Raw genomic sequence first — 16741 nt, 5'->3', positions numbered from 1 at the left:
AACAAATAAATAAAACAATGATGAATATGAAAGCTAAGGAGATCAACTTGCATGACTTTATCTTCTCTTTTTTATCTCTTCTAATTTGATGCACATCTCGCAATTTACCTCATCCACCAATCTATATATAGAGCTGAAACATTGAAAGACACTTAAGTTTGAATTGAAGTCAAACTTATATATCTTAAAAGATTATTAAGTAGATGTTTACGTAACATATCTTCACCTTGTACAATTATACTAATAAAATATCATTTATATCAAATTTTGCGCAATTTGATATAAGTCCATAGTCATTAGTTACTAGCTAGCCAGAGATGATCTCATGGTATAACTGTACGTATAGCATCAGCTTGTAACGTTAGATAAAAGATTACAAGTCTAACTCTAACACTTGTACATATGGACAAAAAATATGATATATATAGTCTTTATTTATTCGTAATCATATGAAATAATAAAATATTTTATATAAACATCATTATCACCCAATACACTATATCACATGTACATGACAACTGTATACTTAAACATATATAGGTATTTGGTCAGATGTTTTTATTCTCTACAAGGTTGCTTATAGAATTAGGAAATGATAAACCTAAACGACCCTTTGACTTTGAAGACGACTAGGAAATGAAAGATTTTTATTTGGGAAAGAAACAAAAGAAAAAATGGCACTGACATGCCCGTGACAAATAAACCGCACATGCCCACCGTGATGATAATGTTATTACCCGCCAGTTGGTAGGCTTATATTGTGTATTTAATTTAATTTAATTACAAAAATTATAATATAATACTCCGTAATATATATTAATTTATTCTTGACACCGTAAATATTCATTAATTTGTAATTTTTTTAAAAAATTTAGTTTGAGGGTGTATAAGTACAGTGGTGCAGAACTTGATCAAGAGAATATTAATAAAAATTAAGTTCGTAACTTTTAAGTACGAAAATTATATATACTTTACTCATTATTTATTTAGAGAAAATTCATCCCAAATCTTGATCACATACATCCAAAATTTCCCAACTCATGTCAGGCGCAAGACAGATCGTTCTTTCTACACTTCATGTGAACCCCTCCATCCCACCTATGAATTTCAAGATACCATTTTTAATTAATCTTTAATTTAAATTAGCAAAAAGAAAATTTTAATTTAAATTGACTGATAAATTAATTATTTTATCAAATAAGGTCAAAATATCAATTTTAATTACTTGTCAATTAGTCATAGTGTAATAACACATCTATTATCATTATTTCAAATAGATTATCACAGTATTAAACTCTGATTGTGAGGATTGATTTAGGGATGTAAATGAGTCCGAGCAGCTGGTGAGCTGCTCGATTAAAGCTCGGCTCGATCTCAGTCAATTTCAAATTTAAACCAATTCTTTTCATAACTGAATCGAGCTCGGACTTCAATTTTCAAGCTCAAACCCGAATCGATTCTTTTCATAACTGAATTGAGCTCGAACTTCAATTTTCAAACTCAAGCTTGAACTCGAGCTCTTACCTATTATTTATCGAGCTCGGCTCGTTTATACCCCTCCATTGATTTACTTTGATTTGATTGACTAACTAAACCACCCCGGGGCGAGGGTTATATTTTGTTGTGTATATAAATAGTAGTAAAATGAGAGGCAACTTTCTTGGTGCACTGTCGGCTTTATCTATCTTCAACTTTGTGCACCAAAACATAACCCACAGATGGGTTACCGAGGGCAAGTCATGTCAACTTCTGTGTTAATCATTTCAGCGGCGTTGCTGTTGTTGTTGTTGGGAGGCGCGACGGCGGAGGCACATAACGCCACCACCACCACCAATATGATTGCGCGCCGGAGAGCGGCGGCCGGCGGTGGGTGCAACCTGTTTCAGGGGAAATGGGTGGTGGATGTCTCATACCCTCTCTACCAATCCTCAAGCTGCCCTTTCATTGACCCTGAATTCGATTGCATTAAATATGGGCGCCCTGATAAACAGTTCCTCAGATACGCCTGGAAACCTGACTCTTGCAACTTGCCCAGGTGAATATTCATCCTCACCTCCCTTCTAATTTTATCCTTCCATTCTTGCCCAAACCCACCCCACCTCGGATTTAATTTCTTCAGCATATAACATAAATGTGCAGTCCAATTATCAGCTTAGACTTTTAGTTGAGATAAACTTTCAATTTGAATTGGTATCAGAGTTCATTCATCTGTTAGACTATATATTCTTTAGTCGAGACGGAACACATCATTCAACTGAATTATTGAACAACTACTGTAGTATAAATTTTATAGTGGCGAAGATAGATAACGAATATCGTACGAGCATAAGACATGACGATGTCGGTGTATCTAATAATTGAATAGTGAAAGTTTTATAAATGGTATATTTTAAGATTGGAGTTACGTTGCAGGTTAAGTGAGTTGTCATTTATATATATTTTGAATAAATATATATATATAATATTGTAGGTTTGATGGTGTGGATTTGTTGAGGAAATGGAGGGGGAAGAAGATTATGTATGTGGGTGACTCACTGAGTCTCAACATGTGGGAATCTATGGTTTGCATGATTCACCAATCGGTGCCCAATGCCAAGACCTCCTATTCCAGGACTGGAACACTTTCTTATGTAACCTTTCAGGTTGGTTTTTTTTCTTATTTAATGTATTTTTTTAAAAAAATATTTTGCCATATGAAAACTTTTTTTTTTTTTTTTGAATGTTGGGTATGGTTTACTGTTGGTTCGTCATTCTTGAAAGACGAGAGAATATTTTTAATATTTTTATTTAGTAATTGATAAGACAGAAAATAAAAAGAAAATATTGTTACCCCATGAGGGGAATCTCTTAAATAAAGAGAAAGTAAAAAAAATAATAATAATAATTTATTTTCAAAAAAAAAAAAATAATTTAATATTTAATTCATGTAATTAATCGTTTTCTTCCTCTGAAAACGTTTTATTTTGATGAGTACTTAAATTTTTAAATGATGTGATGTTTTGAGAATATACAACCACATCTCATTGGGTACATGACAATATAATGAGGAAGAAATTTAGCGTGGCAACATGTGTGACAGCCTTGATCCAACCAAAGATTAAAGGACATGAATAATTAGATAATATTATCTTGGTACAACCAATCATTAAAATATGAAGAACATAGATTTGGACATTCCAAAACCAATCAATGCGGTTTTCTTGGTCTACAAAAATTGACTTTTGCCTTAACCAAAAGCATATCATATTTGCAAGTCTCTATATGCTCTACATTTTCTTTTTCTTTTTTTAATTATTTGTAAAATTGAAAATCAATTATAGAATATAAAATATTTTAATTTAAAGTCACACTTGTGTGAGACTGTCTCACGGATCCTTATCCGTGAGACAAGTCATGTCAGATCGGGTCAATATGTAAATTTATGACTTATAATGAAAAATGTAATACTAATCAGGGATAATGTGTTTATTACTTGGAAAATGTAAACGTACTCTCTGCTTTTCTGTTTCTTTAAAAAAAAGAAAAGGAGAATTTCTTCAATTAATAGACATATTTTTTTTTTTTAAAAAAAGGAGAATTTCTTCAATTAATAGACATATTCTTACGGTCTCTACTCATACAATTGTTATCTGTATGTACATGTTGCAGGACTATGGAGTAAGTATATATCTTTACCATTCAACTTACTTGGTGGATATAGTAAAGGAAAATATAGGAAGGGTCTTGAAACTGGACTCCATACAACAAGGTAATGCATGGAAAGGAATGGATGTCCTCATCTTCAACACTTGGCACTGGTGGACTCACCAGGGAAAATCTCAACCGTCAGTTCCCTTTTTCCCCACTTTGCATTCATAAATCTTTTCTACATCTCACGTTTATGTTTACTTCTATTCTCTTTTAGTATACACACCCTTATTTGGTGTAATAAGTAGGGTTTTTGTTGCAACAACCAAATTGGTCAGGCTATTGGCTTGGTAACCACAAGGTTACAAGTTCGTGAGAACGGCCTATTAGCAAGAAGTTTGAACTGGTCAGCTATACGCAACCTACGCTAGTTTACCCTCATTGTAGTCATTTACCTATTAGAGTCACAAAACGAGGTTTAACCAATGCAGACCCTCAGGTAATGGCTGTGGGTTTCCTTCTATCACTCAAAAACTAGAGGTTTTGTTTGGCAGATGGGATTATGTACAAGATGGGTCTCAAGTAACCAAAGATATGGACCGTTTGGTGGCATTCTACAAAGGCTTAACAACTTGGGGAAGATGGGTTGATCTCAATGTTGATCCATCCAAGACCAAAGTCTTCTTCCAAGGAATTTCTCCCACTCATTACATGTAAACACTTATCCTCCAACAATCATTTCAAATAATCCAAGAGTTTCACTTGTCAATGGTTCCTCAAACGCAGGGGTAAGGAGTGGAGTTCATCAACCAAAAACTGCAACGGGGAGCAGCTGCCACTAGAAGGAACGACGTATCCTGCAGGAGCACCTGCAGCCGCAGTTGTCGTTAATAAAGTCTTGAGTAGGATCCAGAAACCAGTTTATCTGCTCGATATCACGTTTCTGTCACAGTTAAGGAAAGAAGCCCACCCATCAACTTACAGCGGGGATCATTCGGGTCTGGATTGCAGCCACTGGTGCCTTCCTGGACTCCCCGATACCTGGAACCATCTTTTGTATGCAGCTCTCTAGTTCTGTGAAGATAATCTTCTCCTCACCGTTAACTCCCTGGCCTCGATAAGCTTATATATGAGAATTAATTCTGTAAGAACAAACACTTGAAATCATAGTTTCTCGTTAGGTTCTGTTTCCACTCATAGGCATTGGTTGTAAAGTTATTGGACACTGGTTCTGCTGTAAACTCATTCATCATACACCTGTCTAAAATAAAACAATCACATGTTAATTTAAAACTCAAAGTTGATTTATTCTATGAAGTGCAAAGTAAACAGTTGAATATTTCCGAACACTGCAGTGGATTTAAAAAAAAAAAAAAAAAAAAAAACACTTTGGGGGATAAAAACTCAAAGAGTGCAATTTCTATTTCACCAGAAATGTAACACAAGACATGATCCAATTTATGTGTACAAGCATCCCGGTACTTTCACCCAGACTCCATACAAAAATTATTGCCACACACATATGAGATCCCTGCAAATTTCTCGGACAGAATAGCCCACCATCTTTTAACTGATCAGCATAACCAACTTAGGCCTGGGAAAATTAAAATATAAAACAGCACTTTAAAGATCTCTTTAAGTCTTAGTCGTCTGAGCACATTATCAACGTAGATATTAATATGAAGTGAAAGAAAAGGCTCGAATTCCTCTAACACAGTTAATAAATGAATCTCCTAGCAAGTTTCCAATATATATATATATAGGGTCAAGTTCCTGTGCGGACAGTGCTTCCCGTGCAGCCATGCGGTCACTCACCATTAGGTACGCACAAATGCACCACAAAGTGTTCGGAAATGCACCATTAGGTGTGGTGAGGCGGTGCATTGGTGCATTTCATTGTGGTGCATTTATGTATACTTGAGTGTGAATCCATACCGGCCGCACGGGATGCACTGTCCGCATTTCAACTAGTATATATATATATATATATATATATATATATATATATATATATATATATATATATATATATATATATATATATATATATATATATATATATATATAAGGAGCCAAGTGCAAAATACAATATAAAATTAGTTTATTTGTTCCACAAAAGAGAGTCCAAAGTTAACGAAAAACAAATTAATTTGATTGCATTCTCAACAAACAAGGTATTTGTGCTAATAACTTTTATGTAATATATTAAGGAAACAAACCACTAACATAAACTCAATATATGTAAGAAATATTGAAAAAGAAAAATAGAAATGAAAGTGTTGAATTTTATTTTATTTGAATAAGGCACAGTAAATTGGACAGAAGTATAGAACTTACCTTCAAAATGAAAATGATCAGTAACCAACATAAACAGCTGCATTTACTATATAACAGTCATCATTTTTATCTCCCATCTCTTCAACGTGTACACCACTTGAGCATATTAGTCCACCATCAGCAACTTCAATGTTCGTAATTTTTCCGCTTTGTCATCAAACATCATAAAAAGGAACATCAAACAAGTGTTACTTTGGAATTTTAAGAATTGATTATGTGAACAGATATGCCAACAACCACAACACAGATGAAATACTAGAGACAGAATCAACATTAGTATTGATTTTTCATTTGCTTTCCATCCATTACAAGGTTGTCTGTTTCTTATTTAAACGTTTCTTCAATTTTCCCAAGAATGATATTAGAAGGTAAGACTTATGGTAGTACCAGTAAGCATTATTTTTGGGAATTATAGTTGCTTATAAACACCTAGAAAAACGATTTCAGATGAATTAGATTTACTTACTATGGAAAGACAGACTTGATCTTCTCAATATCTAGCAAGTGTTGGAGAGACTGTGGAACTCCCAGTTTAATCTCAAGCTTCATCTGATCAAAGGTAACACCAGGTACTGATCCTGCTTCAACCACATTAAGTTATGCCCCATTCTTGAATAAAACCGAACTTTAAAGACAATAGTTTCATTCTACAAAGTGCATCAACCTTAATATGCATATCATTAGTCATATTCACTATTCCACCTTAGTCTGAATATACTATTTTGCTAGAAAATGCCACAATTAAACTACTGATAGTGAATCTTTTGAAGAATTCCTCAGTAGTTCTTAATTTGTTTGAGGTCAATGCAGAAATCATAATTCTGGTTACTATAAAAGGAAATAGTAAGTAAAGGTAAACGAAGAGCACCTCTCCTGAATGCAGGGATTGAATTAGAAGAAATTGCATCCCTACAAGCCCGCATTGCAGCTGATGTAATGTCTTGCCTGTTTCATCAATGATTTTAACTGGGCTCAATCCAAGATTGCATTTTGCATTCAAATTCTGCGCGTACACATAAAAATACAATAGATAGAGCGAGAGGAGAGATACCCATGTTGATCATAGCCAACACCCATTTCAACAAAAAGGAGCTTCATTGAAGAATTGGGCACGGAGGCAGCGGTGTTCACCTGGGAATGCTCGGCGGCCATTGCAGCAAGGTGGCGATGAATTCGAGGTGAAGAGGAAAGGGGATGGCTTTGGTTTGTACTAAACCTCAGCAGTGGAGGTGGAGCTGAGAGTTGGGGTTTGAGAAGAGAATGAAGAGTTGAGGAAGGTGAGCGGAGGAAGAAGTGCGGTAATTGGGGATTTTTGATCGAGCAAATAGACAACATCCTCACTTTTGGTACTGTCGTCGTGGGTCGTGGCCGCCGCCGGTGTCCAATTTCTAAGACCTACTTTTTTTTTTTTTTTTTTTTTATTGATACATTTATGTATTGTGGAGATATTTTGTGGTTTTTGAATAGTTTTTTATAAGTGTGATTAGGAAAGTAAAAAAATAAAATAAAATTGATTAAAAAAAAGGTCACTATTAGTGCGTGCACACTTGTAACACGTACGTAGTGCGCGCGCGGTTGGCATATTTTTTAAGAGCATCCCCAACAAAGGGATTTTGCACAAGAATTAAGGGTCCGTTTGGAAAGGAGTTTTTTGCATTTTTGGTCCCACGACTATAGTGGCACTAGCAGAATTGATCTACGACTTTTGAACCTTGTCATTTTAGTCCACGACTATTGATTTTTTTGCAAAAATGGTCCTTCCGACCACTTTTCCGTCAAAATTCCACCGAAAAAAAAATTATTCATTTTTAACAGGGCTAAAATTGACATTTTACTTATCTCAACAAAATATATATATATATATATATATATATATATATATATATATATATATATATATATATATATATATATATATATATATATATATATATATATATATATATATATATATATATATATATATGCGATTGCATTTGAGAATCTTCGCCGCTTCTCTCGCCGAAAATATATACAGCGAAGTTTTTCCGATATCTTCGAATGATTCGACAGGCGTGCTGGCTCCGCCTCCAATGCTGCTGCCGGATAACCCAACTAGCCCGGGGAACGCCACGGCCGCTCCGCCGCTTACTGACAGCCCTGCCTGCTCCAGGAACTCCACCGCCTGTGGCAGTAGTATGTAGCCCAGTAATATTGTATGTAGTCAAATGTCAATTTTTTTCTTTTATTTTTTGAGATAAGTAAAATGTCAATTTTAGCCCTGTTAAAAATGGAGATTTTTTTTTTCCGGTGGAATTTTTGCAAAAAAATCAATAGTCGTGGACTAAAATTGCAAGGTTCAAAAGTCGTGGATCAATTCTGCTAGTGCCACTATAATCGTGGGACCAAAAGTGCAAAAAACTCATTTGGAAAGCAGGAAAATAACTTCTGGAAAATGACTCATTTTCCAGAAAACATTTTCCTTTCCGATATTTGGCTGCACAACGGAAAACTGTCTTTGTATGTTTGGTTCATTTTCCAGAAAATGAATAGGAAAATGACTAGAATTATATATTTCAATTATTTTTATTCCTTCCATTATTTTTTACTTCTTATATTATTTCATAAGTTCATTTTATGTTTTGTTGTGTTCTTCTTCCCCAAAATTTTATGCTCTAATGTGTTCTTCTTCCCCAAAATTTTCTACTCTAATGTGTTCTTCTTCCCCAAAATTTTCTACTCTACTGTGTTCTTCTTCCTTGCTTGCAATTTAGAAAAATAATATTTCAGTCAAAACAAATAAACATATGAACCCAAAACAACCACCTCCATTTCTATGCAAATAAGAAGAATTGATTTCACAAATAAAAAAAAAATAGTGAGAAATACAAAAAAAACAAACAAACAAAAAAAAAAACAAAAAAAAAAACAAAACAAAAAACAAAAAAAAAAACAAAACAAAAAACAAAAAACAAAAAACAAAAAACAAAAAAAAAAACAAAAACAAATATCGCCCAATTCACTGGTTTCCGAATGCGGAAACCAGCGATCTGGTAAATCTGGTTTCCGCATCGGAAACCAGAGCCTTTGCTTCCGATGCGGAAATCAGTGATGAAGATGTCTCCGGTGAAACTTTTCTGGTGATGGAATTTTTGGTGGAGCCTGTTTTCATATTGATGGAGGTTGAAGCTTGCAGATGGAGGCGTGGAGATTGCAAGCCTTGGTGCGTTGAGGGTGCGTTGGTGAAGATGGAAAATGACTTCCCCCAAAAAAAAGGGGAAGTCATTTTCCGGAAAAGTTGATGAATTTTTCATTGACTTTGAGTTATTATTCTTTGACTTCCCTTTTCCTTGCCTAGCCAAACACCAGAAACTTGGAAAATGACTTCCAGAAATCATTTTTCGGGTTTCCAAACACACCCTAAGAAAAAAATGGGTATGTGAAAGACAGAGGAGAGAGGAGAGAGAGGATTGGGGTAGTCCGGCTAATTTGTGGGTTTTGTCAGAATTTTGAGGGTTTTGAGGATTTTGGAGGGTTTTGCAGGGATTTTGTCAATTTTTTATTTTTCCTTTACTTTTTTCCATTTTCATTCATTTCTCTTTCCAAATCACACCTTCAAAAACTCCTTAAAAACTACATCAAGATCCTCACTATAGATGATGCCCTGTGGAACCCACTTTTTTGTAATAAATTCCTCTCTTGCATATAAACTCACATCTCCTCTCTCCACCATTTCACCCATTACTGTTCTAAAAACCCTTCAATATTTGTTAATGGCGATTCTCTTAAGATCTTATAACCTCTTCCTTTTCAAAAAAAAAAAAAAAAAGTTGAATTTTTTATCCCTACTCGACAAAGCATTTGGGAGGATGTAAATCATGGTTACTCAGTTGAACACATAGGTTAGAACCAAAGGGAATGTTCTTGTTGGTTGGTGTTGAGAAGGAAATAATTGTTGAGCGGAGATCAGTAAAGAGCTATTGCATGATGTTTTTTGTCTAGTTTAAGCTTTTCTTTTTTACTTGCTAGGGCAGTAGGGTGGCAATTTATTTGAGTATGGAATACAATGACTAACATCACGCTAAATTGTAAGCTTTTAGCAAGCACCTCTAACAAATCTTTAGTAAGATTGAATTGTAATTCCACTCAACCACTTCATTGTTCCTTGTGGAAGCTAATATGAATGAATAATTGTTATTTTGCTTTTAAAAAAAATTAATTTATTAACTTTGTAAGCTAACTAGTAAACAGAGTAGTTAGCCCATTATTAGTTCACTGTTTATTGTGCATTACACAACAAAATTCGGTGACAGAAAGGTATTGTCACCAACTCCATGTGCCAATGATTAGAGTGGAATGGAATACTTAAAAAGGGAGATAGCAAAATTAGGCATATTACGTAAGCACCAGTTTTGCATGTCCATTGGAACCATGGCCCATTGGTCGGTCCATCCATTTTCAGTCTATTCATTAGATAGTAGCATGGGATAGTGGATAAACTTTTTTCACATAATATATAAATAATCAATAAATCAGAATTACAACTTAGAATGGGTATCTCTCTCTCTATCTTTACAATTACAACAAAATGGATCGCAGTTATCCAGCCTGGGTTTGCTAGAGTTTAGCAAGCTGTAGATCTGCAGAGAGTCCTCTGCTGCTGCTGCTGCTGCTGTTGGTGTTGGTTTTGGCACTGCTCGTGGCACGATCTCGCTTTGTCTCTCAGTTCTTGAAACGCCCTCATCGTTTCCACATCAAAACCACCCGCAAACTGATCATCAAAGCAACCGTGTAACATATTCAGTCGACTAATCGTCAATGCTGAAAAAATCGCTAGGCGCCTGGGGACCGCCTAGGGCGCCTAGGAGGCCGACCGCCTAGGCGCCGATTTGCGCGATTTTTGCAACACTGCTAATCGTGCAAGTTCATAAATGGAGTAGGTGTAACAGTTTTAAGGTTACAGAGGAAGAATGCTTTTTTTTTTTTTTATACCTGGTGTACTCTAAATGCAAATCTGACGCCTTGAACTATTAGCTCTTCTTCCTCAGGACCACCACCAACCATTTCAAGCTCTGCAGAAACCCTCTTCATGTACTTCATGGCTAATTTAACAGATGCCAGCTTGATCTGCAATAATGGACACAACCCCCCATTGTTCATTACAACAAGCACCTCTGTCATTTCTCAATCAGAACAGTATATATTATTGAAGTTATAAATGCCAGCATGTGGGGCCCTCGTCTCCCACCCCCACCCACCCTCCTACTGCATATTCCACAGGAAGACTGTAAAACCCCACCCACCCTACTGCATATTCCACAGGAAGACTGTAACATAGGACGCCTGTGAATCTTGCGAGGATACACATGGCAGTATGCTGAATGTGCACACATGTAAACAGGGTCAATCATCAAGGCTTCTAAAAACTCAGTTTACCGCTAATATCTCTCTCCTTACCTCCCAAATCCATGGCACATTTATTGTCTTCCATTCCCCAAGTCAATTAAAAAGATTTCCATGGGTCATACATCTTGAGATTTGGTAAAGATCCCGATTATTATTTAATAGAAAACAATGATAAATGTTACAGTTCATGGCAAAGTATATTTATGCAAAGAGGAAGCTTCTTTCTTCTACCAGTTCTTTACTTTGCCCCTTGTAAGGCAGGCAAACAATGAAGTTTCAGGTAATTATATCATTAAAATATACAAAAGCTATCTTAGTGTGACAATATTAAAATTTAAAAACACAATGTTTTATTAAAAGGTCAACCTGAAGAATCGGATTCTTCTTTTTCTCACTACTAGACGAAACATGAAAAGGAAAGCAGACAACCAAATTGGGTTTAGAGATTTGAGAGTTCACATGTGCGCATGCAGGATATGGGGTATAGTATAGTATAATCGGGCAACATATTTTCATACTTTTGTCATCTAGTTACCTCTAATCTTAGTTTAATATTTAGTGGACTCTGTCCACGCAGTTTCCATTGCTTTTGCAACACATGTAAAATACTTCACTCAATTAAATAACCATTGGGCATTAACTTTCTTTCAATCCTATGAGTAAAAGATGGTGTTCAACATTCACCTAACTATTTTTAGTAAATTTGATATCATTCTCCCTAATTGTATTTAGAACACACCATATATCCAAATCCATTTTCAGATCCGGTTATGAATTCCTAATTACAGGTAAACGCTTCAGATTAAGAATTTTCGTTTTCCCATCATCATTCCTGACTCCTTGGTAATTCAATTATACCTACCCCCTGTGCTAAACAGAAGGTTTTAAAAACAGTACTGCAGTGCTTGTAGAGAACTTTACGCCTTTACTTTGTTTACTTGGAAAAGCTCTCAGGAATGTGAAAAAAGTTAGGAAGCAGCAGCAATGTATTTACCTGACTAGCATAACCTGTATCCAGCATCCAATTCATAGGAATTTGAAACAATTTGTATCTCCCGGAAGCAGATTCCCTCATTCTTGACAGATTATAAACACCGTGCTCTAATCTGCCAAATTGACACCAATGAGAATATATTGTTAGAATATAAAGTGCTTCATAGTTTCTTTAGAGTAAAGATTCGTTCTTTGATAGTTTGCAAACAAACAATGGCAATGTGGATGATGACGCAATTGGGAAATCATACTTTTCAAACAAGGCCTGCATTTTCTTAAGAGCTGGACCACAAGGTTGTCTAGGATCATCACGGAACAAAGATGCCTCAGATTCAAGCTTCTTTAGATCACAATACCCAAATGCAGCTTCCCTCATAGCATCTGCCTTATGCTCAGGCCAGTCGAAGTGTTTTAACACTGCCCTTTCATCAACCTATATTTTAAAATTTAACCATTCAGACCGTAATACTAAAGAATCTATCTCCAAATAACCCAAAATGCAAAAGATAATTTTTTTCCTACCAGGTAAGAGAGCTCATCATCAAGCCATTTAACAAAAAGCACAACATCCTCAATGTCTGTGAATGCAGCACTCTCAACTTCTTTGATTAAGAATCTAATGAAATCCCCTTGTGTTTCTACATCTGTCTTGATCTGTAATTCAGAAGATAAAAAAACAGTGATCAAAAATTAATTGAATGTTCCATCCTATGACCCTAAGTTTCTAATGAATGCTAGTTGTGTCCTAAATAAATGTAACCAAAATGTTTGTGGTGATTGTCATCCTACTCAGCAGTACAGACATGTCCTACTACAATTTAAGCATTTGGATTTCGAATCTAGACACTGTCTTATCTTGTAAGACCACTACCAAAATTCCAAGAAAATGTGTAGTAGGGTAGCCAAAGATGACAGCAAGATGGGTGATGGGTCAGTTTTCATGGACAGAGTGTAAAAACTAAAAAGCCCAGTGATAAGTGCAGTAATTAAGCTAATAATAACAGTGGTGACTAGAGAGTGGCCAAAGGGAGCAGAAAACTTACTGCAAGTAAATGCGAAGACCGGTTCTCAATTTCCCCGATCATATCCTTGGCCGTTGCCGTCGTCGGGGCAGAGGCCTCACAATAGCCTCCGGACTCACGCCGGGAGTCCCTCCGCATAAGGGAATGATAGAATTCCACAACCTCTGGCACCCGTCTTACTTTTGCAGGCACGGGTTTCAAGCCCCTGGGCGGCGGAGGAGGTGGCGGCGGCGCCAGGGCTGCCACCTTAGCGGACGGAAGAGCCGGCGGCGGAGGCGGCGGCGGAGGTGCTGGGGGAGCAGCTGCTGCTTTTACCTGCGCCATGGGTGGAGGTGGAGGAGGAGGCGGAATGTGAGTAATCTCCGCCATTACACGGTTTGCAGAATCGGCTAGAGATCCATACGAAGGAGAAGAGCAAGAAGAACGCAGAGAAGACGATGAACAGGAAGACAACAAAGACGAAGACGGTCTCGGAGGAGGCTTAGGAACCCGCGGAACTCGGGATCTTAAGCTCATCAAACTCTCCGATGTATCTGTCATTTCCTCGGAGTTAGACCGAGAATGCCTTGGCTTTTCACTGATCTCCATCGCCATTTCCATGGATCCTTCCTCTTTCTTACTCTTCTCACTATCAGCCTTAACGTTGTCAATCATCGGTGAGAAACTCGGTTGAGTCGCGCATTTTCTCAAACACTTGGTGAGCACCGATTTGTGAGTCGTATTAGTCACATCTACAAGCCTCTGAGCTGATGCTAACTCGTCATTCGCCTTTTTCAGCTCCAAAATCTCAGCTTCCATGCGTTTTAACTTCTCTTCATAACGGCCGTTTTGCTTTACAAGCTCCATGTGTAAAACCTCAACTTCCTGTCTAAGCCTCTCGTTCTCCGCCTCCAAACACTCGATTTTTCTATGTGAGCGTTCCAGTTCCGAATCTCTAACAGAAATCTCGTTCTCCAGAACCGGGACTATCGCCACCGATTCTCTGAGGAGTTTCTGCTCGAGAAGCTCGGTCTTCAACCGGTACTCTCTATCTCGCAACTCTTCGACTAAGCGGAGCAGCTCGGTGACGTCCGGCGGGCGGGGCTGGACCTGGGCGGAGGAACGCGGAAAGTAAACGCCGAAGGAGCGCGAGAAGACTGCGCCCTTCTGCGGTTGCTTGGCGGAGCTCGGGGAAGGAGTATGCGGCTTCGGCGACGCATCCGGCTTCGGTGGTTTGGGGTTCGCCGGCGACTTCTGCAACCCCATTGCCACTTTAACTTTCCCAGCTACCATGCTTGCATGTAATACCAACACACCCAACTCAGGGTTTCACACTTCACTTCACCTCTCTCTCTCTCTCTCTAGAATGTTAGTCGCTGTCCTCTCAGACTGTAACAATGGAGGTCCTCTGTGAAGAAAAGTGTTTTGAGTTTTGAGTTTAGAGAGAGAAAGAGACACGACTCTGTGAGAGCACGGATGTCGAGGAACGGTCTTCTTTCTTGGATCCGGTCTGATAAAATTTACTCCCTTATTAAATTATATCGTATAAAAACCACTCTCCACTTTCCACTCTTTATTTCCCATTTTTATAAGATTTAGTGATTTACTATTGAGTAACAATTAAGACTAATAAATACAATAATCTTCTCTCATGAGATTGAATATTCAACCCCGACTTAAGTGATGTAAATCACAGTGATTTAATAAATCAGCAATCAGGGTCAAATAATGTCTATTGAACCATTAAGCTAAGCTGGTTCATGCTTAAATACTGTAATCTTACATATATATATAAAGTTACTAACCGAATGAACGAAACATAATTATTGTAATAAAATGTTACAAGTTTAATTCTTATCAACACCGTCTCTATCAAATTTGTCACTCATAAATTTTGTAATCTTGTTTACCTATCTTGTATAATTTACAAATTATTATTATACAATAACACTAGAATTTATCCAATAAATACTCTTAGATCGTAACAATATTATGTCTCTTTTGTAATAAAAAAAAAAAATTAGTGGTAATAGATAGCATTAGAAGAGAACAAATGATTTGTATCTCTAGGATTCGATCTTTTTTTTTTTTTTTTTTTCCGTTTAATTCAAGCGTGTTCCACTTAAGAATGCTTTTTACTGAAGGATCAGGCAAAAATGCACACCATTATTGTTTTGCTCTCTTTCATCAAAAGAAGGTCCTAAATAATATTACAATTACAATTATTAGTTTTAGAAAATCATTTGTGTAATCTTGAAACAACGTACGTTATGATTTAAATTTCAGAAATATATAGACACCAGATCCTATTGTATTTTATTTTGTTTGTTCTTTCCAATTAATTTTTATAATTTTAAATTATTACATGTACATCTAAGAGTTATAAAATTTTAAAATCATGCATTTTCGTTATAGATATTATCATTTGACGTGACTCTATAAAATAAGTGTTTTTATACATATTCCATGTATAAGAAGTCTTCTCAAATTATCAGGTTAATGACTTCGAGCCACACCGATGAACAATAAGTGATTAAATCAAATACAACTTTGTTATTAAAAGTATTTTTAAATGAGATTTCTTATTCACTCGATTAATGTAATGGGACGCACCATATCTTATTCCCTAATTAAAATAACTTGTTTATAAAAAAAAAATATTTAAAAAAAATGAAAGGAAAATGTCACCTAATTGTTTTGTTTATTTTGTAGGGAAATATGAAATGAGTTGGATACAGAGAACGTTACTAGCAATTTTATAAAGTGGAAAAGTACTTCTAACGGTCAGCTAACTGATCCGTGAGAAGGCATTTCGTCTCGTGATATTTTGGAAGTTTTCGTGGGGTGCTTGCGATAGAGGGCACTTGATTTGAATTTTGATTCCTTCACTTCATTTGTCCTCTTTTTTAAAAATAAAAATAGAAATTCTTTTGCACTTTTTATTTTTATTTTTTATTTTAATATTTTGGTTCAAAAAGAAAGTGGGGTACATTCTTGTTTCAATTTAAAGTAAAATAAATGTCAGTGAAAATTAAAGCAAAAAATCTTCCAATGAATTCAGAGAGGAAGTTCACTGAATCAATTTGAAATAAAACAACAAATTTGAAATAAAACAACAAAGAGTAGAGATGAAGCTAACAAAACCAAAGAAAGAAAAGAGGGTTCTTTTCCCTAAATTATAAGGTTACTGTTGCTTTTACTCATCCACAAAATATGTTGATCTCATATGTTAATCAAATAAATTTAAAAAATTGTAAGTTGAGATTTACTTTGTATATTGAGAACATTCATAAGAATGTTAATATGAGTGAGCATCTCCATTTGCAGTTTTTTTATGAGTTGGAGGTGAGAGATGATACTTGGAGGAGAGAGGAGATATGAAAGATAAGAAATTACGG

General features: G+C 36.0%; 3 protein-coding genes across 3 annotated transcripts; 1 reads left to right on the top strand and 2 right to left on the bottom strand.

Moving 5' to 3' along the window:
• The first annotated feature begins 1651 nt into the window (after positions 1-1651).
• LOC109159035 (protein trichome birefringence-like 38) lies at positions 1652-4938 on the top strand. The gene is made up of 5 exons (XM_019307024.1): positions 1652-2035; positions 2471-2642; positions 3649-3824; positions 4182-4340; positions 4414-4938. Exons 1-5 carry the CDS (start codon positions 1719-1721, stop codon positions 4697-4699), a joined length of 1110 nt encoding a protein of 369 aa, XP_019162569.1. The 5' UTR covers positions 1652-1718; the 3' UTR covers positions 4700-4938.
• Positions 4939-5015: 77 nt separating this feature from the next.
• LOC109159036 lies at positions 5016-7357 on the bottom strand. Its single transcript, XM_019307025.1, has 5 exons — positions 7016-7357; positions 6833-6909; positions 6431-6542; positions 5965-6111; positions 5016-5221 (listed from the first exon to the last, which is right to left on the bottom strand). Exons 1-4 carry the CDS (start codon positions 7297-7299, stop codon positions 5982-5984), a joined length of 603 nt encoding a protein of 200 aa, XP_019162570.1. The 5' UTR covers positions 7300-7357; the 3' UTR covers positions 5016-5221; positions 5965-5981.
• A 3061-nt stretch (positions 7358-10418) lies between these two features.
• Positions 10419-14859, bottom strand: LOC109159259 (protein CHUP1, chloroplastic). The gene is made up of 6 exons (XM_019307352.1): positions 13386-14859; positions 12865-12996; positions 12594-12775; positions 12344-12455; positions 10936-11070; positions 10419-10714 (listed from the first exon to the last, which is right to left on the bottom strand). Exons 1-6 carry the CDS (start codon positions 14634-14636, stop codon positions 10568-10570), a joined length of 1959 nt encoding a protein of 652 aa, XP_019162897.1. The 5' UTR covers positions 14637-14859; the 3' UTR covers positions 10419-10567.
• Between the last annotated feature and the right edge of the window lie 1882 nt (positions 14860-16741).

This window comes from Ipomoea nil, unplaced genomic scaffold (genome assembly GCF_001879475.1).
Source record: "Ipomoea nil cultivar Tokyo-kokei standard unplaced genomic scaffold, Asagao_1.1 scaffold2826, whole genome shotgun sequence".
In the NCBI taxonomy this organism is placed as follows: domain Eukaryota; kingdom Viridiplantae; phylum Streptophyta; class Magnoliopsida; order Solanales; family Convolvulaceae; genus Ipomoea; species Ipomoea nil.
This window is presented reverse-complemented; position numbering and strand designations above follow the sequence as displayed.

Excerpts from the sequence above, each read along its gene's own strand:
- LOC109159259 (XM_019307352.1), bottom strand. The coding sequence starts at position 14,636 with ATGGTAGCTGGGAAAGTTAAAGTGGCAATGGGGTTGCAGAAGTCGCCG. Across the intron at positions 11,071-12,343 it reads ATACAGGTTATGCTAGTCAG|ATCAAGCTGGCATCTGTTAA; the intron begins GTAAATACATTG and ends CCATTATTGCAG. Across the intron at positions 10,715-10,935 it reads TTGCATTTAGAGTACACCAG|TTTGCGGGTGGTTTTGATGT; the intron begins GTATAAAAAAAA and ends TTTGATGATCAG.
- LOC109159036 (XM_019307025.1), bottom strand. The coding sequence starts at position 7,299 with ATGTTGTCTATTTGCTCGATCAAAAATCCCCAATTACCGCACTTCTTC. Across the intron at positions 6,543-6,832 it reads AATCCCTGCATTCAGGAGAG|GATCAGTACCTGGTGTTACC; the intron begins GTGCTCTTCGTT and ends TGGTTGAAGCAG. Across the intron at positions 6,112-6,430 it reads ATCAAGTCTGTCTTTCCATA|CGGAAAAATTACGAACATTG; the intron begins GTAAGTAAATCT and ends TTGATGACAAAG.
- LOC109159035 (XM_019307024.1), top strand. The coding sequence starts at position 1,719 with ATGGGTTACCGAGGGCAAGTCATGTCAACTTCTGTGTTAATCATTTCA. Across the intron at positions 2,036-2,470 it reads GACTCTTGCAACTTGCCCAG|GTTTGATGGTGTGGATTTGT; the intron begins GTGAATATTCAT and ends ATAATATTGTAG. Across the intron at positions 4,341-4,413 it reads ATTTCTCCCACTCATTACAT|GGGTAAGGAGTGGAGTTCAT; the intron begins GTAAACACTTAT and ends CCTCAAACGCAG.